Source organism: Lontra canadensis, unplaced genomic scaffold, assembly GCF_010015895.1.
Source record: "Lontra canadensis isolate GAN:19392208 unplaced genomic scaffold, GSC_riverotter_1.0 scaffold22, whole genome shotgun sequence".
Lineage (NCBI taxonomy): Eukaryota > Metazoa > Chordata > Mammalia > Carnivora > Mustelidae > Lontra > Lontra canadensis.
In genome coordinates this window covers 10761988-10785380 of record NW_022631016.1, presented here as the reverse complement: position 1 = coordinate 10785380, position 23393 = coordinate 10761988, and the positions used below count along the sequence as shown (strand labels likewise).

At 39.1% G+C, this 23393-nt stretch overlaps 1 protein-coding gene across 1 annotated transcript in view; it reads left to right on the top strand.

Annotated features, from left to right (window-relative positions):
- The window catches only part of DNAH5 (dynein axonemal heavy chain 5), a 224312-nt gene that overhangs the window by 100565 nt on the left and 100354 nt on the right, over positions 1 to 23393 (top strand). Inside the window, exons 41-47 of the mRNA XM_032861880.1 lie at positions 373 to 526; positions 5901 to 6047; positions 8431 to 8672; positions 11580 to 11756; positions 12163 to 12364; positions 13695 to 13837; positions 14576 to 14710. Coding sequence (XP_032717771.1) covers positions 373 to 526; positions 5901 to 6047; positions 8431 to 8672; positions 11580 to 11756; positions 12163 to 12364; positions 13695 to 13837; positions 14576 to 14710 — 1200 coding nt within the window. The remainder of the gene's footprint in view (positions 1 to 372; positions 527 to 5900; positions 6048 to 8430; positions 8673 to 11579; positions 11757 to 12162; positions 12365 to 13694; positions 13838 to 14575; positions 14711 to 23393) is intronic.

Below are 23393 nucleotides of genomic sequence, written 5' to 3'. Positions count from 1 at the left end.
TAAATAAACTCTATGCCACACTTGGGAGTTGAACTGTCAAGCCTGAGATCAGGCATCACACTGACTGAGCCTTCCAGGGACCCCAGCAATATATCTTTTTTTGTGGTAAAATCCATAACACAAAATTTACTATTTAACCATTTTTAAATGTATTTTTCAGTGGCATTAAGTACATTCACATTATTGTGCAGAACATCATCACCATCCATTTTCAGAACTTTTCTCACCTTCCCAAACTGAAACTCCATGCCCATTAAACAATACCTCCCACTCCTCTCCCCACCCCCACTCAGTGTCTGTGCTTATTTTGAGCACAATGGTAAGTCCCAGTTGCTGTTGATGTGGCCCAATGTGGGGCTTTTATGTTTTCAGGTTGAAGAAGCTGGTTTAATCAACCATCCTCCTTGGAAACTCAAAGTCATCCAGCTGTTTGAGACGCAGAGAGTGCGGCATGGGATGATGGCCCTGGGGCCCAGTGGAGCAGGAAAGACCACCTGCATCCACACCTTGATGAAAGCCATGGCCGGTAAGGGGTGGCCACGCCCCATTGCTCTGGGCGACACATTTAAATAGTTGTGACCCATTTGAATATTCCAAGAGGGACACAAAAGTCAGACACATTAATATATTTGTATAGGAGAGAATGCTGCTTTATTGATTATTGAGTACATTTTAGAGATAACATAATAATGAACTAGAAGGGAAAAAGCTTTTTCAGCTTTATTGAGATATAGTTGACATATAACATCATGTTTAGTGTGTACAGTGATTTGACTTGGAACATTTGTATGTTGCAAATGATTACCACCATGAGATTTGACCCCCATCTTATCACATAGGACCATTTCTTTTTTGTGGTGAGAACATTTAAGATCTGCTCTTCTAGCAACATTCAAGTATATGATACAGTATAATTAGCTACAATCACTCTACTACAGTAGGCTATAATGTACATTAGACCCGCATACCTATTGATCCTTTAGCTGGAAGTTTGTACCCATTGCCCAATATCTCCCCATTTCCCTATACCTCAAATAGTGGTAACCACCATCACCATTCTACAATCTGTTTCTCAGAGTTTGATTTTTTTTGATTCCATATATAAGTGATACCACAAAGTATTTGTCTTTCCCTGTCTCACATAATTCATTAAGCATGGTGTTCTCAAGGTCCATCCATGTCATTGCAAGTGGCAGGATGTCATTCTTGCTCATGATTGAGTAATAAGTAATTAAATATACATATATAAAAATAAATATACGTATGTATACGTACACACACACACCACAATTTCTTAGTCCATTTGTCTATTAATGGACATTTAAATTGTTTTCATATCTTGGCTTCTGGCAATAATGTGTGAAAAAATTCCTGAACAGTGACTTTACGTATTGTGTTGTATGTTTTACTCATGTCATTTAATTTTCACAATAATCTTAAGATGTGGCTATTACCATCCCATTTTGTACAAAAATTCAAGGCTCAAATTCAGAAATCCTCCGTGTTGCAAAGATGGTAAGTGGTAGGATTCGGAATTAATGTCAGGGTCCACTAATAAAAAGCCTAGACTTTTTCCATTATAATTTACTACACTTTCCAGTACGACTTAATACAACCTCCCAGTACACAAAAAATCATTGCAATTTCAATTCCTAAAATCATCCTAATCACAAACTAATTTTCTACCTAGAATCAGATGTTTTTCTGGTGAAGTTAAATGAAGGCATTTAATTTCCAGATCTCCCTAAGCCTTAGATAGCTAAGATCCTACCTAGCTGTAGGTCATCTAAAGATAACAGGCATTGCCACATTTGTGATTATTCTTCCCTTTCCTGATTGGACATCGATGTCTCTCATACTGAAAGTACCGTGTTGGCAACTCTTGGCCATGGCAGATTTGGGTTCCAAAATTGCACAGAACTCTGGCCGTTGGAATGCGCAGACATGGTCCCACAGGGAAAAGGTGCCTGGCTGGGTTTCCAGGCAGCCCATACAGCCCCAGTGCACCTATCTTGAGTTGGTGGTTGTGGAGACTATTCTGTATTGATCTAGGTTCCTGCACACGTTGGACTTAGTCTAGGTACCCTCAGTGATGGGTTCCAGTGATTTTTATACATCAACACTCCACCAGGGAGTCTCCACACTGAGAACTGTGCTTCCAGCTATCACTCACCTTGCCAAAACTGCAAGACTTATCATGTGCTTTTCACGTGCTGTTAAGATTGTGTCTGGGGATTTTTATAGTGCTTTGAAATGATGTGTTCTCTCAAATTACGCCTAATAATACTTTCTTGTTGGTATGTAGCTGCCTTCTGTTTACAGTAAAGTACAAATGCACCTGGTAAAATGGCTTGAACAAAGGAGTACTAAATATTAAACAATAGTGATACATTATGTATAATATGTCTAAATTTTGTAACCCATATGGTATCACTGGTTTTGGAGAAGTCCTTTGCAAAAATGAATTAATCATTAGCTGTTGATTAACCTATTCTTGGTTTTAATAAATAGGGAAAGTAGTCATTATTTTAAGCAATGCATTGTTTCTTGCTGAAACCATTCATTATCCCAAAGATCAAGAAGGTAATTGGGTTGAACTTATACTAGACCCACATATATTTGTTTCCTGATTCATCAAATTTCTCTAATGTTTGAGGTCCTGCTAGTTTTGGTAGCAGAAATGGGAAGGCAAGCATGAAAACAAAAGGCTGTGTCTTCAAGGAACTTACAGCTTAGTGGAGTAACACAGATAGTTATTAGTCAACATGGAATTTCTATGAGGAGGTTTGGACAATTACATTGTGAGCAGAGGCAAAGAAGATCAGAAGCTTTTCTAAGGAATTATAGGAAGGCTTACAGAGCATGTGCTAGGTTGAGTAGCATTTGGATACAAGGCCTTCTTAGCAGAATGAAGAGCCCATGCATGTTGGGGGAACTGGAGAGAGCATGGCATACCCAGAAATTGCTTTGATATGGATAAATGTAATTTGTGTGTGGGTGGGAGTAGGGGAGGTGTAACAGAAGCTACGGGAACCCATCCCTTTGGCCCTCATCCCTTTGGCCCTCCCCTGGTACAGGTGCGGCTGTTGGACAGCTTCTCCCACAAATGCCAGTGGTGCCCCTCTTCCCACAGTTTGGTAACAGTGGACATTGTGCTATGAACATTGGGGTACATATGGCCCCTCTTTTCACTACATCTCTATCTGTGGGGTAAATGCCCAGTAGTGCAATTGCTGGGTCATAGGGAAGCTCTATTTTTAATTTTTTGAGGAACCTCCACATTGTTTTCCAGAGTGACTGCCCCAGTTTGCATTCCCACCAACAGTGTAAGAGGGTTCCCCTCTCTCCACAGCCTCTCCAGCATTTGTTGTTTCTTGCTTTGTCAACTTTTTGCCATTCTAACTGGTGTAAGGTGGTATCTCAATGTGGTTTTGATTTGAATCTCCCTGATGGCTAATGATGATGAACATTTTTTCATGTGTCTATCAGCCATTTGTATGTCTTCTTTGGAGAAGTGTCTGTTCATGTCTTCTGCCCATTTTTGATGTGAGTATCTGTTTTGTGTGTGTTGAGTTTGAGAAATTCTTTATAGATCTTGGATATCAGCCCTTTGTCTGTAATGTCATTTTCAAATATCTTCTCCCGTTCCTTGGGTTGCCTCTTTGTTTTGTTGACTATTTGCTTTGCTGTGCAGAAGCTTTTTTTCTTGATGAAGTCCCAAAAGTTCATCTTTGTTTTTGTTTCCCTTGCCTTTGGAGACGTGACTTGAAAGAAGTTGCTGTGGCCGATGTCAAATAGGTTATTGCCTGTGTTCTCCTTTAGGATTTTGATGGATTCCTGTTCACATTGAGGTTTTTCATCCGTTTTGAGTTTATCTTTGTGTATGGTGTAAGAGAATGGTTGAGTTTCATTCTTCTGTATATAGCTGTCTAGTTTTCTCAGGACCATTTATGAAACAGACTGTCTTATTTCCATTGGATATTTTAAATTAAAATGATACAATTCTACCTACTACCATAACGAAATAATGATTGACAGTTTTTCTTATGTGTGCAACAGACCAAATCCATTTTTTACCTATGACACTGTCATACTGTTTGAGAGTTTGCTGGCCTTTTATAAAGTGTGATTAGCTTAAAAAACAGTTTTGCCTGTCTTATGGATATCATTTATTGAAAAAGCTGAATTGTGACTCAGTTTAACTTCAACATCATAAAGTATTGCAGATAATTACTCTGAGTCTTTTTGTGATTTCAAAAAGGAGAACTAGGGGTGCCTGGATGGCTCAGTGGGTTAAAGCCTCTGCCTTCAGCTCAGGTCTTGGTCTCAGAGTCGTGGGATCCAGCCCTGCATTGAGTTCTCTTGCTCAGCAGGGAACCTGCTTCCTCCTTTCTCTCTGCCTGCCTCTCTATATACTTGTGATCTCTGTCAAAAAAATAAATAAAATCTTAAAAAAAAAAAAAAAGGAGAACTAAAGTGGTACCTGGGTGGCTCAGTTGGTTTAGCATCTGCCATCATTGAAGGTCATGATCCCAGGGTCCTGGGATCAAGTCCCACATCCAACTCAGCTCCTTGCTCATCAGGGAGCCTGCTTCTCTCTCTCCCTCTGCCTTTCCCCTGCTTGTGTACTTTCTCTCCCTCTCTGTCAAATAAATAAATAGAAATCTTAAAAAAAAAAAAGGAGAATTATGGTTTAACTTTCTAAATAGGTTTAAATATTTTTTATTTTTTATTTTTTAAGTTTTTATTTATTTTTTTAAAAGATTTTACTTATTTATTTGACACACACAGAGAGAGATCATAAGCAGGCAGAGAGGCAGGCAGAGAGAGAGGGAAGCAGGCTCCCAGCTGAGCAGAGAGCCTGATGTGGGGCCTGATCCCAGGACCCTGAGACCATGACCGGAGCTGAAAGCAGAGGCTTAACCCACTGAGACACCCAGGCGGCCTGGTTTTAAAAATTTTTAAAGATTTATTTGTTTATTTAAGAGAGGGAGAGCGAGGATGAGAGAGTGAGAGAGCAGGGTAGGGGGCAGGAGGTGGGGATGGAACAGAGGGAGAGAAGCAAACTCCCCGCTGGGCGGGTAACCCCACAGAGTTCATGTGGGACTTGATCTCCTGACCCTGACATCATCATCTGAGCTGAAATCAAGAGCTGAACGCTTAACTGGCTGAGCCACCCAGGTGCCCCAGTTTTAAAGGGTTTTTAACACCTTTTTCAGAGTGCATGGGTATGTATGCTTGCCTGTGTTCATCAATCTTTCACACAATATGTAATATTTTATCATCCATTTTTATGATTTTGTACTTTAAACCTTATTCTTCACCTTTCTGCTTATTAACCACAGTCCCTTATGTACAGCGGGTGCATTCAGAGTTTTTTTAGGGTTTGAAGGATCAAAGACACTTTTCTGAGGTCAGCCACAAAGGAGAAGTTCTCGATTCTTGCAGGATTAGTTTCATGGACTTTTTCCAAATGAACAAGAACACGTCTCAGCAAATTGAAGCCAGTAATGGAGAGAATGAGGCATCTTCTGGGTGACATTTCCGGGACCAGACTTAATCTGGTATACCATAAATCAGAAGATTTCTGAGCTGTGAAATTTGAAAGATTTCCAGGTCATATTAATTTGTTCATTAGTACCAACATGGTATCTTTCCCCCCTTATGTTTCCTGTAATTGTCTTCTACAGAAGTATAAAAACAAAAGTATGTTAGTCCATAAAATATGACAGTGTTAATTATGATAACTTGGAATGCAGTAAGACATATATTCTCTGTGTAATTTTGCCTTTTGGTATTTTGAACATCCGCTGATGGTACATTGCAAATTAGTTCAGTGTTACCTAAGGATGGTTCACTCTACATGTGAGTCATTTAAAATCTGGATTTACTTGGTACAGATTGTGGAAAGCCACACCGGGAACTGAGGATGAATCCCAAAGCGATTACGGCCCCACAGATGTTTGGTCGGCTTGACGTTGCCACGAACGACTGGACTGATGGGATATTTTCAACCCTTTGGAGGAAAACACTGAGGGCTAAGAAAGGTAGAAGATGAAGTATTATTTTTGACATGTCCTTCTAAATAAAATCCTTGGTCCCTATTTAGAATTAGTAGAACATGTTCTCCATATAATATCTGAGCCAAGACTAAGAAGTCCTAAATCAGTATATTTGATTAGGGTATCTTAAATCCCCCTCTCCCACCTTTTTCTTTGTTGTTGTTACAAGGGGAATTATTTTCCTTTTGAATAAATATTTCTGTTTCCCTGTGGTATCTTAGAATAAAAGATAAAGAAAAAGCTGTTAAGGAAAATTGATGGTGTTGAATAAAGTGATTTTTCTATAACTATTTCACTGAATCTTTTAAAAATGTTACTTTTATTTAAGTCTAGGCTATTTTTAGAAGACTGATTCTCCTATAAAATCACAGGAGGAAATGGTCTTCTTTGGGAAGAAGATTACGTATACCAAAAATGAAGTTTATATTGAACTAAGAAATTATTCTGTTTGGGTATACCCTGGTGTTTGGTTGTTCTGTGAACCAACTTGTTAAGGGCTATTGGTTCACTCTGAATTTTCGCTTACTTGTGGAGTCTGGAAATTGAGCCCATTTTTCCTAGAATATAAGCTCAGATGGAAGAGGTGACATTAACTCTGCTCTCATCATGCTTTCTCACTCCCGAATAAGGAGGAGAAAGGCATAGTGAATGCACTTGAAGAGAGAAAGAAGGATCCAGGAGAAGGACAAGATACTGGAGCTATTTCTTCAGGAGTCTGCTTTGGAACACTTTCTACTGATAAATGTTTAATGTGATGACATCCAAGTTCTCAGGGAATGGAGCTCATCCACCTAAAATCTGTTGTAGAAGAGACATGAAAACTTGGGATTTCAAAAGTGTGCTCATATTTGGAATTACTGCTTTACTGGAAATCAAATTTTGTTTCTGACCTTGTTTCAATAGTCCCGTGTAAACACAGATCCAGTGCACAGTGCTCCCAAGAATGGGAGCTCAGAGAGGTAGTTTTTTCCCTCCTTAAAGAGGGCAACATGCTTTTTCTAAGTGACCTTGGTGTTTAGGTCATCATTTTACTTAAATTCAAGTCATATGAGCATAATGCAGATTTTCAGAGCAGTTGATTTGGCATTGAATATATTATAGGTCTTATACAGCAAATAAAAACTAGAGTTGCAAACTTGATCATGGTGTCAATAAAGAGAAACTAGAGACTAGGTGAGTAAGAGGAACTATTAAACTAAATACCTCAATTTATCATGGCCTTGTCATTGACCATTCTGCTGATGCTTGTCACTTTCTTTATTTCCAAATATCTCCATATATGACTCCCATTAGGTTTTGTCCCTAGTGGTCCTCCAAAACGACTCTTTCAAGGCCACTCATATATAAATGGTCAGTTCTCAGGCTAGTTTGGCTCTCATAGTACCTGGCACGGTTGATTTCACCCCTTCTTGAAACTCTTCCTTTGCTTGGCTTCAGGGAAACTTTACCTGTTGGCTCTCCTTCTACTTCTGCCTCATGAGGGGTCTGACAGGGAGAGAAGCCAGCAAAGGAGACACTACCAGAAGTCTGAACATCGAAGTGGCTCTGTCCTCAGACCTCCTGTTTCTGTCTACTTTTACTGTCTAGAGAAAACCATACCCAGTCTATGGTTTTAAATGTTTTCTCTAAGCTGGTGGCTTCTACATGTTCGTCTTCAACCCTGACCTCTCCCTTGGACCTCTAGCTCAATGACACTATGGGATGTCTGTGGGACATCTCCAATGTAAGACATGCAAGCAAGAGTTGATTCTGTGGTTCTGCCAGTCCTTCTGACTGTACCCACATTCTACTCCTTCATCTCTTCTTGCTTACTAGGTTCAACTTCTTGCTCTTCCTGGGACACCCTATGCTTGCACTCACTTTGAGACCTTTGCGCTTGCTATTCCTACTACCTGGAAGATTCTACCTCTAGATCTTTCCATCAATTCATTCTCCTGAAATATTTTATTGACTACCTTATCTAAAGCAATGCCCCATCCTCTTATCCTTCTTAATTTTTCTTATCTTGCATATTTCTTTGCTTATTTGTTTGATTATCATCTCTATCCCTTAGAATGTAAGCTTTGTGAAAGCAAGACATTGTCATATTTACCACGATATCCCCAGACTCTAGAACAGTGCTGATATATAGGAAGTGCTCAATGAATATTTGTTCAATGAACAAATGACTGTTTGCTTTGATTATGTGCTTTAACAATTGGTATATAAAGAACTGGAAAAGTCCTATGGGATAAAATAAGATAATCATGTCTATCAAAGTTAATGATAATTACATCAAGTTATAGTACTTCTTCAAGTATAATAGTTATGGGTCTACGTATATCTGTGTATGTATGCTTTTCCCCCCACCTGTGGTGGCATACTCTAGGCGAGCATATCTGGATAGTTCTTGATGGTCCAGTTGACGCCATTTGGATTGAAAATCTGAATTCTGTTTTGGATGATAACAAAACTCTAACCCTTGCGAATGGCGATCGGATTCCCATGGCTCCCAACTGCAAGATCATTTTTGAGCCCCATAACATTGACAATGCTTCACCTGCTACTGTCTCAAGAAATGGAATGGTTTTCATGAGTTCGTCTATCCTCGATTGGAGTCCTATTCTTGAGGTATGAGTGGAGTCTGTCTTTTGTGCACTGAGAGAGGAAAACGGAGCTTTAGCATTTGTGTAGAGCGCGTTTCTGTAGAGTGCATTCCTGTAGAGCCTGTTCCTGTAGAGCACGTGCTAATTTTTCTGCAGACCTGTGGTGTTGTTGCATCTCATCACTGTTGTTTGTGGCAGCTCCTTGTCTGCTCCAGGATGTTGGAACCCTGACTGTACCTTACAGCTTCCTTTAGCATTCTGGTGTCTGCAGGGATCTTCTTATCTCTGTAGACCTATGATTTCCACTGTGGGTTGTAGAGTAATTGCCAGCCATCGCTGAATCAATAATCCCGCCAAACTGTGAATAAGTAAAATTTAATTTGATCACTTTGGGACTTCATGACATTTTAAAAAATACTTAGTCATATAAAGTTTGGGAGCGATCATCTTAGAATATCAGCTTGAAGAAAACAATTTATTAAAATTCCATCTAAGGGAAAAATTACATATAAGCAACTTCTTTGAGATCTAGTAGTCATTGGTTTTAGGTTTGTTCTTGGAAATAATATTTTGGATAATATCTCCAGTTCATGAAAAGGTATATTATTTTCTTATCACCAATACATTCTAGAGTATATTGATTATAATCAGATTATAGTTAAATGCCTTGCACACTTAGATATTTTAAATGTTATAAGGCAAAATGCTTATTAGGTAAGACAGATGTGAAATCTTTTTTGACATTGTTGGTGAAATTTATTTTATTTACACAACTTTTTTGGAGAAGATTTTGATTGAAAACTTACAAAATCATAATTTAATTAAGTAGATGTTTGCTTTATATTGTCATTGTTTTGTGCTTCTCTTTCTCTATGAATATATACTAGCTTTTAATAATATCTTCTCAGAATTTACAGAAACCTGGGTTGCAAAACGGTTTAGGTTTGGTAAAATGTGAAGATATGAGAAAAGAGGGGATTATAGAGAAAAATGATACTTATATATAATTGGATATGTCACTAAACATGCTTCTAAAGATTTCAGATTTCACAATCAAATTATCTGCCCATTAAGGAGAATACAGGGCAAGGGTTCTGAACCCTGTCTTTGTAAGAATAATCATCATCGACAGTTCTTTAAAATACACCTGAAGGGGTCATAACCCAGTTCTACCAAATTAGAATCTTAGGGTGGGGGAATGTGGTGGGGAGAGGTTCAGGAATTGGTTTGATTTTGCTTTTGTTTTTAAAAGCACCATAATAGGTCCAGATTTGGTAACTACAGCTACAGCAGCAAGCTCCAAGTAGACAAGTATTTCTGTGATTTTCCCCAAATATTCACATTCACAAAGGCTTTTAAAGAATACTTTTATATGAGTAGCTAATGAATATTTAGACTTTGCTATTTATGCAATAAGCTTCTATTATGTTCTATGTTGAGGCTGAATAAGGTTCCTACATTAAAGCTACACTTACTGGGGGCACCTGGGTGGCTCAGTGGGTTGGGCCTCTGCTTTCGGTTCAGGTCATGATCTCAGGGTTCTCAGCTCAGCGGGGAGTCTGCTTCCCCCTCTCTGCCTGCCTCTCTGCCTACTTGTGATCTCTGTCTGTCAAATAAATAAAATCTTAAAAAAAAAAAAAGCTACACTTACTGAAGTGGTTTTTTGTTTTTTGTTTTTTGTTTTTTTTTTTAAAGTAGGCTCCATACCCAGCATGGAGCCCAACATGGGGCTTGAACTCACATCCCTGAGATCAAAACCTGAGCTGAGATCAACAGTCGGACACTCAAATGACTGAGCCACCCACGTGCCCCTTACCTAGTTTTTTATATGTACTTATTTATTTATTTATTTATTTATTGTGGCTCCAATTTTGAAAGTTTATTTTGCTTTATTAAATTTTTTTTTGTTGAAGAGTTCAATGATTCATTATTTGCTTATAACACCCAGTGCTCACCTTAAATAACGCAGTTTCTTTTCACGAATGCTTAGCAAGAAGCAAGACTGACAAAGAATCAGACTGGAAGTGTTGAGAGCAGTCCAGGGCAGCTCCGAGGAAGTTTTTAGAGGCAGACGGGTGGGAATCTGTCTGCTCCTGGGAGCTAAGCTGGTAACTTGACACTGTGTTATGACATTGTTTTTGGTTCCATCAACTTGAAAGTACTACTTTCTGTTTTTGTGGCTGTGGAACCCTGGTAAATTCATGAACTGATGAATAATTTGGAATCAACATTTTATTGCTTCTGTGTCTAAGAATGAGCAGATCTCTTGAGGCTGAAGGAACTTGCTTCAGCTTCAGAGAATATTTTGTGTCAGTGGTATTTTGTTAGAACTCACACACACCTTTCTAATAGTGAGTTCACTAAATGACTAATTTCTCCATTTTCTGGAGTATTCTTGGATATTTTTCTACATTGGTTATTAAGTTAGAAGACATAAAAGGAAACAACTAACTTGATAAATCCTTCTCCCCATTTAAAACAATGTGGGTGTAGATTTCCTTTGTTCTTTTATTCCTTTTTCTTTTCTTAAATTATTTCCCTATAAATGCCTCCTTATTTTGTTCTAGAATATTTTAATTAACAGCTTAACACTTTTTCTCCCTCTCCACCTAAGCACACGTATAGGGAGGTAACAGAACATGTGTGTCTGAATACTGGCCTTGACACCCACCAGCTATGGGATCCTGGACACATTACTTCAACTCTTTGGGTCTTGGTTTTCTCATCTGTAAAAAGAAGATAAGAATAACGCCTACCTCATAGCGTTATCTTAAGCATTAAACAATTTAATGAATGAAAGCATGGTTAGCAAGGCCTGACATCCTGTATGCCCTATTATCATTAATTAATATTTAAAACATTATTGTTCCAAAATGGACATTCTCTTGGTGTGCTAATAAACTTATTAATGCATTAATCTGTAAATGAACAGGGTTTCCTTAAGAAACGTTCGCCTCAAGAAGCTGAAATTCTTCGTCAGCTCTATAGCTCGTCTTTTCCTGACCTCTATCGCTTCAGTATCCAGAACTTAGAATACAAGATGGAGATACTTGAGGCTTTTGTAATCATGCAGAGCATTAACATGCTTCAGGGGCTGATCCCTCCAAAGGTAAATTGTTCAACTTTCTAGAAATTTCTCTCTTAGAGCAATGTTGTGCAGAGAGTACAATATTTGAAATTGGCTCTGTTAGACCCGTGGTTGGGGGATGTTTTAAATATGCACATGCATCTTTTGCATTTTTCTCATTTCTTTTTTCACCGACGAAGCCATTGCTCTGTAATTTAGTGGCAGGTTCACTGTCATGTAATAAGCATCCAGATTTATTTTGGAGACCGGCTTGGTATTCCTCGAGATCCATTCTGTATTTGTTCCCAGTTTGATTCATCTTTCCCTTGTTCTTATCTTGGAGAAAACTGTTGTCCATTTTACATATTTGTTATTTTCATTGAAACCTCAGAGTAAAATGTTAGTTGGAGAATCAAGCATTAAAACAAAATTTTTCTTTCATGCTCAGGAGCAAGGTGTAGAGGTTACCCCCGAGCACCTGGGGAGACTGTACGTCTTTTCCCTGATGTGGAGCATCGGTGCCCTGCTGGAGCCGGAGGGTCGGCGCCGGGTGGAGCACTGGCTGCGCTCTCAGGAAGGGCTGACCTTGGATTTGCCACCTCTGCAGGGGACGGAGGACACCATGTTTGACTATTACGTCTCATCCACTGGTGAGGGTCCTTGCTTCCACGGCCTCATACACAACACATGGGAACAGTTTTTTTTTTCCCCACTGGCTAATATTTACATAAATTTTATTTTTCTAAATGGCAGTTAAAACACTTGGCTGTAAAATTAAAATGGAAATTTTCATGTGTGAAGAAACTTAATTGTTTCTTTTTTGAAATTGTATTTCACTTGTGTTCCAAATGCACATCTTCCCCTTGTTATGTATATTGTTTACTGAACTTTTAATGAAGTAAAAACAAACTAAGGGGGTGCCTGGGTGGCTCAGTGGGTTAAGCATCTGCCTCTTGATTTCAGCTCAAGTCATGATCTCAGGGTCCTGGGATCCAGCCCCTAGCTCGCTCCTCACTCAGCGGGAAGTCTGCTTGAAGATTCTCTCTCTCCCTATCCCTCTGCCCTATCCCCACACTCATGCCAACTCTCTCTTTCTAAAATGAATAAATCAATCTAAAAAAAAAAACAAATTAGAGAAAAATCTCTAAATCAGGTCTGTTTCAGTCATGTGTATAATCAGCAGTTACATAAAAATTACAAAATGTGAAGTATATTTTTACCAAATATGTGTGTTCATCTATAATGCATATCAACATATCTATTCGTATATTCTTCTAGTTTATTTAATGTGCCTACATATATATAAAGTACATACTACTAAGTGTATGTATGTATATATACACACACTCACACATAGACACACGTGCACACATACACACATACACACTATTTATATATCTTCTATTTTTGGTTTATAATTAAGAAAGTGTATAATGTAAAAAAACAAAAAAGTATATAATGAGGGGCACCTGGGTGGCTCAGTCACTAAGTGTCTGCCTTTGGCTCAGGTCATGATCCCAGGACCCTGCTCAGCAGGGAGCCTCTCTTTCCCTCTCCCGCTTCCCCAGCTTGTGTTCCCTCTCTTGCTGTCTCCCTCTCTGTCAAATAAATAAAATCTTTTTAAAAAAATGTAATGAAAACTTGTGAGATTAGATATTTTAAATGGCTTTAGGTACATACTACTATCACTGCTTTCTTCATTTTTATATAGACATTATTGAAGACTGACATATTTAAAAAGAAAATTCCAGGATTCTTCTTAACATTTCCTAATAATACCACTTTGGAATTGTTCCTTGGGAAATTTTGACTTGGCTAACACATCTAACTACCACTTAGATCTACGGTTCTAATGATCTTCATTTCATGGAGAGTTTTTGAAACCTTCATGAGACGTCAGGGACGTCTGCCTGTCTGAATTCTGGTCAGAATTCAGGTGTTTGCAGGCATGAAGACGTACCTGTTCTCTGCTTGTCTCAGGTGAATGGAGGCACTGGAGCACGTGTACTGAGGAGTATGTGTATCCGTCTGACGTCACCCCAGAATATGGCTCCATCCTGGTGCCCAATGTCGACAACGTGAGGACCGACTTTCTAATTAAAACCATCGCCAAACAGGGCAAGGTGCGGCTCCTTAACTTTCACTGACAGTAGCATATTTTAAAATGTCTCTTGAAAACACCAGGCCTCTCGCCTTGATTTTGGAGTGTTTGGTTTGCTGTTCAAGTAAGTGTAAGTATTACCCAAATTAGTATATTCTTTTATTATTCTCCAGTAACAGTGTTAAGAGTGTAGTAGTTCCGACGCATCATCAAGTAATTATTTCTCACATACTAGTTGAGAGAAAGCCAACTTCGACTTGTTTTTTTGAAGGAGAAATCCTTCTCTTCTGATGACTGTGTTAGTTTGCTGGGTCCGCCATAACAAACCACCACAGGCTGAGGGGTTTAAATAGCAGACATTCCTTTCCCCCCAGTTCTGGAGGTCTGGAGCCCAAGATGGAAGGTGCCGACAGGTTTGATTTCTGCGTGGCCTCTGTCCTTGGCTTGCAGGTGGCTATCTTCCCACTGTGTCCCATGCTCTTTACCGGTGTGACTCCCTCCGTGCTGTTTCTTTGTGTATGTGTATCCAGATTTCCTCCTCTTCCACGGATCCCAGTTAGATTGAACGAGGGCCCACCCGAATGGCCTCATTGTCACCTGATCATCTCTTTGAAGATCCAGTTTCCAGATACAGTCACATTCTGAAGTACTGGGTGTTAGGGCCTCAACATGGGGATTTGGGGCGTTGGGGGGAGCCCACAGTTGAGCTCATACTCATTGTATTTCATTCCTTGGATTTCTTTCTCAACGTCTCTTTTAGGCCGTGCTGCTGATTGGTGAACAAGGAACAGCCAAAACAGTCATTATCAAAGGATTCATGTCAAAGTACGATTCTGAAAGTCACATGATCAAGAGTCTGAATTTTTCTTCTGCAACCACCCCATTGATGTTTCAGGTACTGGCTCTTTGGTGTCACCATGAAGACCAAATGTGTGATCAGCTGTGGTAGCTCAGCTCTCCTCACTTTTCTGCATGTGCCTGTGAGCTTCTTCTGCACTTTCCCAGTGGTGATAAATCCCCTGCGTATCCCCTCCATTATTCACCTGCAGTAGAATATCTCCCTCGTCAGATTATACTGTATAATCATAAATTATGGAGACATAAGAAGCTTATCTATGGTGTTAAAAGCTTCAGTAGTGTTTAAAATATCTAGCAAAGCCTGTGAACATGTAAAATCCTAAACTAAAAGGAGTATCATTTATTCTTGCATCCAAACTTGCCTGCTGTCCCTAATACCTGCTTTTCTGTGGGCGTTAGTATTATTCTAGGCTTTAGGCTAGACACATGGGTCATCTTTGATGGGTCTCTCTTGAATCAAGGGCTGTTGGTGTAGCTAAAGAAATACTTTCCATATCTCCTTTCTTCTCTTCGTTCTCCTTGTAGACCTCTGCATAATTCACATCCTCATGATCCACACCAGGGAATTAGCCCAGAAAGACTGCCAGCTGGTCCAGTCTAATTCTCTTCCAGTCTTGCTTTCATTCCTCTTCCAATCTCTGGTTCTGGTATTTCCAATTCATCTTGTTGTTCCCTGACTGAACATTTGACAAAGACTCCTATCAGTATTGCAGGAATAAATCTTAAGAGCATTGACAATTTTACCCTATCATATCATTGGGGAGTAACAGAAAAAAATTCCCACAAATTTCCTTTGCTTTTGTCAGTGGAACTGCCAAGAATGACCTAGGTTTGCAGTGGTGGTCTGGTTGTTTGCTCTTATTTCCAAGTTGTCTAAGACACTCCTGACTTTGGGGAGGGAATCCTGTGTGTCCCCTCATGCTTCAGTTGTTTTCAAATCATCTCTGATATCTGCTAGAACATTAATAACGCATTTATTTTTTTATTTTTATTATTTTTTTTTAATTTTATTTTTTATAAACATATATTTTTTTTCCCCAGGGGTACAGGTCTGTGAATCGCCAGGTTTACACACTTCCCCGCACTCATCATAGCACATACCCTATTTTTTAATTTTTTTAAAGATTTTATTTATTTATTTGACAGACAGAGATCACAAGTAGGCAGAGAGGCAGGCAGAGAGAGAGAGGAGGAAGCAGGCTCCCTGCTGAGCAGAGAGCCCGATGCGGGGCTCGATCCCAGGACCCTGGGATCATGACCCGAGCGGAAGGCAGAGGCTTAACCCACTGAGCCACCCAGGTGCCCCTAATAACGCATTTATAAAAAGGACACATTTCATAACATTGAAAATGGAAGGGAAATTTTTAGGAGAATCCCAACCCAAAGAACTAGGCTCTTGTCTAACTTTGTTGTTCTTTATCTGTTGGAATTAAAATATCAAAGAGCTGTGAAAATTGTTGACGGCATGGCTAAATCATGACTTTGTATCGCTTAATGTAATTGGTGACTGTGGAGTGCCAAAAAACTAAGACCATTGATTAAGTTTCTAAATAAGACTGTCAACTATATTATTCTCCTCTATTAGAGATGGAATTTCCAATACCGGCTGGCCTTCTAGCAGATGAATGCCATTGACAGTGTGGTGATGGGAAGGAAGGTGTGAATGGAAGGTCAGCCACAGATTGCAAAGACTCAGCTGTGGTATTTTTGTGTTTGGGGAATAGCACATTAAATTACCTTAAGCTGGCAGGATGCTAACATTTTACACATTCCTTTGTTACTAACATTAGCCACTTTCCCTCAATATCATTTTACATTCAAAGACCTTTTGTTAGTTTTACTTTAGGAGAACATCCTCTTAAGGTTATAATTTTAACTTTATTGGTCAATGCAGGTTTTAAAACCTTAAATCAAAGTGTGACTTCTTTTCCGCATTATGTGGGGTAATAATCTGCTATTCACGTTTCTTGAGACTGGATTACGTCTTTAGCATTGTAATGCAATCCTGGCAGTAACTGCCTGGACCTACTAAAGACTTCACAGGTGAGGGGTTCAGCCCCCACAAGCCTTCTCTCACTTCAGATATCTGTCACGTGTCTGGGTTTCCAGGCCACCAGCACTTCTGAAGAACTGGCTAGAGATTCAGGGATTCCTATGACTCGCGGTTCCCATAATTCACCAGAATGACTCTCAGAATTTAGGAAAGTGCTGTGCTAATGATTATGGTTTTATTACAAAAGATATGAATGAGGATCAGGCAAAAGAAGAGATGCAGTAAGTCAGGGGTTGTCAGGGTCCCAACTGTACCCATTCGGTGTCCTCAGAATGCATTGTCCTCCAGGCCCATCAGTGTGTATCCCCAACCGGGAGGCTCACCTGAACCACAATCTCCAGAGTTTTTACTGGGTTTCATTACATAAGCATGATGGATTGAATCATTGGCATGTGATTGAACTCAGTCCCCAAGTCCCCTCCCTTCCTAAAAGGTCAGCTGAGAGCATGTGGTTCAAATCCCCAACCCCCCAATCACTTGGTTGGTCTTTCTGGCAAGAGTAGTCTGAGAAACCCGCCATGAATAACAAAGAAATCCTGTTACTTAGGAAATTGCTAGTGTTTAAAGGCTCCCTCCTGGGAACCAGGGACAAAGGCCAGCCAAATTATTTAGTGTATAACAAGACCTTGTCACTGTATTTTTATTAGTAACTGTGGTATTGTTTACTCCGTTAAGGTGGTGAAGCTCTGTAGGCTGTATCTCTTTAACATGAGACATTTATTAATTTCCTGGAAAAAGGTATATTGTATGTAGAAAACAACTTGTTTGTTAATACAAAAACTCATAAACTATATAATAAATTTCTAGAAGTCATACCACACTGAAATATAATAATTAGGACAATAATAAAGCAGGCTTTCAAAACACAAACATCTGTGTTCTTTAGGATCCCATTATCTGATTCGCAAGTACATTAGCCCCGTTCCCTTCTAAACGGTGTGAAGGGGGCATTGACAGTTCTGCTCGGAAGCATTGTAGGATCGTGTACTCTGTTTCGTGCCTCTTTGGACTGCTGAGTAGCCAAGCTTTCTACTAAGCTAGACTCATTAATTTTAGAGAGCTTCCAATTAGCCAAACTGCTGGAATTAACTTTCTCATTGTAGCTTTCCGCCGTTCATGCTGGGGTGAGTTCTGATAGAGATGAGCATTTGTCTCGAGATCTCCCACTTACCCAGATCCAAATGAAACTGAGGTTGTGTATGAGAAGACAGATACTGGGCGTCCTGGCATGTCTGTGGGACCGTGATGGCCTGTAGTCCAGTCAAGGACACACGTCTGTTTTTCGACAGTTGTTTTCATTCGCGTTTCTTTTGTTTTTCCCACGGGGTCACGTTCACATCTTTCATCAGTAGGATGACTGACTGTATGTCCCTCTTTGTCTGGGAAAGTCTAGCTTACTTCCATTGCCTTGGACTAATAATGGCATCACCGTCACTATCAAAAGTGAGTAGTTTGGGCAAAAATTGTATGGTCAGGGCGCCTGGGTGGCTCAGTGGTTAAAGCCTCTACCTTCGGCTCAGGTCATGATCCCAGGGTCCTGGGATCGAGTCCCACATTGGGGGTCTCTGCTCAGCAGGGAGCCTGCCTCCTCCTCCTCTCTCTCTCTGCCTGCCTTTCTGCCTACTTGTGATCTGTCTGTCAAAAAAAAAAAAAAATTGTATGGTCACATTGTTTTGGCTAAGGGGATTCAATTGGTCTTTTAAGAGAGATCTCAATTTTTTTCAAAACAAATATCATTTTAAGGGTTTTCCTCCTAATTTTGAGAGTAATCTATACCTATCTTTAAAAATGTAAATAATACAGAAAGGTAAGAAGAAAGTTTCTTTACAGAATTTCTGAAAAAGTTTATCTTTTCTAAAAATAATCCTAAAATGTTCTGAATATAACCATTTTATAAATGGTTGCATAGCACTCTCATTAAAAAAAAATGAGAATCATAAAGCCTCGAAAGAAATTCCACATTTTTTTTCTTAGAACCACTTTTCCAAATGAAATCTTTTGCAGAAGACTAAGCTATAGAACAGATAACCACAGAGTTGCTTTGGTGGCATTGGCGCTAGGCTCCTGAAATCCTTCCCAACTTTATCCTTGCTTCCTTCAGGGGCCCCATGATTGCACAGAATTCTTTTGACTCCTTAGAATATAGTTTGAAGACTAGTTTCCAAAGAAGAATCATAAGAGATTATATGTGAAATTATTTTTCCATGGTAAAGCTCCCTAAAAATGTCAGGTTTTACTGTTACTGTGACTGCAGTCAGGTGGAGGGAGCTCAAGTCCTTTGTGTTCACACAGTTAGCTGGTACCAGAACCTGGTGAGAAACCGGGTTCCCATATGTTTTACTGTGCTTTTCCAGTTCACCCCATGTCTCCTTCCAATGGCTCTTCTTTATCCACATTAATATTCAAAAAACACTGATTTATCACTTAGTGCTCTTGTTTTATTTTTAGCTTCTATTTATGTGTTGTTATATTTTCATGTTGTTTTAGATATTTTACTTTTTTAACAATGTGCTGTTGAGCATTTTAAACTTTATTAATGGAAGACTGTTTTCATTTGGTTTTAGTAACTTAAAATACAAGGGGAAGATCTTACTTAGGCAGTAGATGTCTTAATAAAGAACACAAGCTCTCAGTTTTTATCTTTTAGCTAAATAGCAGATATACAGAAGCCTAAAATTGAGCATACTTTATATTTATTTATTTATTTAAGAGCAGATGGAAACTTTTATTATTCTCAGAGTTCTAAGGTATTGTAAACATGAAATAAAAACAGGGTGCTATTAAAAAAAAAAACCATAGAATACCAAAGAGAAGTTATACAAATGTCCGGTATTTTCTTATAATATCTTTCTAGCTTATTTTTTACATTTGTATCTCAAAATATTTCAATTTAATTGGGTGTAATATGTATACAAATGATTTAAATGCTGATATATAGAGATACTTAAAATAATAATAAAACACCTTTCATTTTTATAATGCATCAAGCTTATCAGGTGCTTTTACATATATCATTTATGGATAATACTCTCTTGTGCATACACACACACACATATAAGTATTTGTTATTTAAATATCTTCCTATACACTCCCACTTGTGACCATGCAGGTCATACAAATCTGTGATATGTCTTATTCACAGAGATAGTGGTGTGAATGGTAAGCCCCCAAACTGGGCAGTGTACAACCTTCACAACTGCACATGGCCCATCAAGATCCCTTCCAATGCAGTGTTCTTCATTCTCTGTGGTTGGGGAAACAGACATATATACAATCAAGTATAACTGATGTGATAAATGCTAGTTATGGTATAATCTAAGTATTGTAGACCCAGAGGGGGAAAGGAGTAGTTCCTTTAGAGGATTACAGAAATCAATGTAATGAAAGAGTTGACATGACTTGAAGAAATTCCATATTTATATTATATCAATATGATATATTTTTTAAGGAATTATAGAGGCTGAATTGTCTACCAAGAAATTAACTCAGAAAATTGGTTATCTCTGGTTTTAGGGAGTCCCAGCTTAGAGTGGACAAGGGCAGCTTGCCTTATCTGCCTTCCTGAGTCTGTCTGGATTTCTAACCCTCAAGTTTTTATTTCTTAAAATGCCACTGTCACTACTTGGGTTAACCTTGATATGCTAGGTGAGTGTGAGATAGATAGGCAAGAAGATCAGAATCTTTTCTAGGTTCCATGGATTGCTTAAGATGATATCATGCGGACTACCATTCCCTGATTTCAGAGTAAACTTTCTGTTTATTCTCAGAGAAGAGCATAAACCACCCTTAGTTCAGGTCCTTGCTAGAGATCTCAATTTTATTAATCAATAGCTGGGTTGAGAGAAACAACATTTATGGACCATCATTCATCCGAATCAATATTTGACAAATTGTGTTTGGCTGAGGCTAATCATGAGAGAGATTTTTTGGCCCAGAAATGACTACTCTTGGAATATGTAAATAAGGATCTCTTAATCTGAATGTACATTAGCCGGTGAGCTGAGCATCACTTTATGGTGTGTGTCTTATTGTTAACTGAATATGAATGAATGGAGACTACAAGGGGCCAGGACAAAGAGACTGAGGAGGGTTTAGAGGAGAGACTGGACACGCAAGTGGAGACATCATGGAGTTCCTTGGAAGTCACTCCTGGGGAACCAGTTTGAGTTGCGTGGGGTCACACTGCCCTTCAAAAGGTTCATTCTGGCTGCAGAGTGGAGGAAAAGATGGAAGAGATACAGGTGTCCTCGGAGAGACCCAGGAGGAGAGGAAGGTTGGGCTGGACCAGGTAACAAAGGGCGGAATAGAACCAGCATGAGGATAAATTCAAATTCCCATTGTGGGCTGGGAACATGTGGTTAAAAGAGAGGGACAGAAGAGAGAGAAGGAGGTCACAGATGGCCCCCAGGTTTCTTTTCTTCATTTTCTATGTATCAAATACATGGTTTTAAAGATTTATTTATTTCAGAGAGGGAGAGAGAAAGAAAAAGAGAGAGAGAGGGTGTGCCGGCAGGGGCAAGTGCAGAGAGAGAGAATCTCAAGCAGACTCTGCACTGAGCATGGCTCCTGACCCCGGGCTTGATGTCATGACCCTGAGATCATGATCTGAACCAAAACCAGAGTCGGATAGTTCTCTGAGGGAGCGTCCCAGTATCAAATATTTAGAAATTGGTATAGTGTGCCAGATGCCTTTCTAGACACAGAGGATGCGGTGATGAGCAAGATAAACAATGTGCCCTCCCTTTTCACATTCTAGTGGGAGAGGCAGACAATATGCAGATAAACAAATATACCTATTTTTGTTAACTGGACTGCGGTTATCTCACCAAAACGGTGGTTGGTGGTCTCCCCCGATGAAGGGGCAGAACACTACAAAGATTAACAGTGGTTCTTTAGATGGATTTTTTGGGGGAGGGGAGACAGAAAATTCTGGGTAAAATTGTAAATCACACGATATAGACAGTGTATATGTTTTTTAAAGAAGTTTCTAGGACTTATTGGAGGAGGCACCATTGGGGGGAGGGCCGCTTAAGAGGTTGTGACATTAATTCCCATGAATTCCCAGGACAAGTAACAGTCCTCAGGCATATCACTGTTCAGGGAGGAGATACAATCAATAGCAATATTGAAATTATTAAGAGAAGGGATGTATTGATGTTGGATGGGGAAATGTTCAGATGGGGCATTTGGGTCGTTGGTGTCATTCCCTCAAATGAGCACTTAGCAGGGAGTGCAGATTTTGGGGTAGGAGGCATTTATGTTTAGATATATTGCTTTTGTGATTAAATAAATCTTAAAAAATTAAAAAAAAGATATGTTGATTTTGTGATGCTGTGTATCATTCATGTGGGGAAGTCCAGCTGGAGAGACTAGTCACTTAAGGTGGTTTTCCTGAACATTTCCCGGTAGATAAATGTTGGAGTAGAAGCCACAGTTATTGTATTTCAGGCCTTTAGGAGGTGTCCCCAAACTTCAAGTTACGCACTAATGGGTAGCAGTTCTAAATACAGAAAGGTCTCAATTCCAGGGTCACAAGGCTATTTCATTTCACCCCTCCCCTCTTTTTGCTTTTGTCAGCTCAGCTCTTTTATGACACATATAACTTACTAGTAATTTCCCTCTTATTTGGAAAAAGAAATAAGGTTACAATGAAGGGAAAGCAAGTGCACATATGGGGCTATTACTCCATATTATCCCACCTATGGCCTTTTAGCTCCTAGATGGCCCCTGAGACGTAAAATCTTCATGTGCCTGTGAGTTCTCATTAACAGACAAGGGAAAGTCTGGAAGGCTCTGGCTTGCCATAGGGAGGTGTCAGGAGATTATTAATTGCCTTATGCATTTAAATTCATTGAAAAGCAGAGCTAAATTTAGCCTAGTACATTACTTTAAACAGTTTGCTTTTATGTCAGGGAAATAGGAAATTCTTTTTGCCATTGCACTGTTGTCATGAGAGATTTACTTTGTAATTGAATGAGTTGTGATATATTTATATATCTTTATATTTGGAAATGGTGAAAAATTTTTATGTCTCTTGCTATTATTCATTAAAATGGTGATGGGAAATCACAACTTCAAATTACCAACTGCAAAGATTTCCAAGGACAAATATATAGATTTTTGCTTATATGTTGCCTTTAGTTTGTGGTTGTATCTTGGATTATTAAAGTCATTCTTAGCTGATTTGCTCTTTATCATGAAATAACTAAACTTTTTTTGGATAGGAAGAGAATGTATTTTATTGCAATAACCCCCTGCTTTCTCCTACATTTATACATCACCTTTAACAGGACTTAAAATCGTGAATCAGTAGATTACTACAGTAGTAGGAATGGAATGAAGCCTTTAAGACTGAGTTTCTAGAGCATGAGAACTGTGAAGTCTTTTCTGTTTTCTTTGTGGTCCTAGCTCTGGTTACTCAGTTGAGTAACCATGCATTTTGAATGATGGTTGATTTCCAAGCCACATGGTACTCTTATGGAAATGATCATACCATGATCAATAGTCTGGATCAACCAACGAATGGGGAGATCCGGTATATTGATTCTATCTCCCCATCTTCCTCCTTACCTCTTCCAACACTCCTTCCATCAGTTTTTCTTTAAATTGAGGAATAGTTGACCTGTAACATTATATTAGTTTAATCAATTGTCAAGTTCTTTTTCAT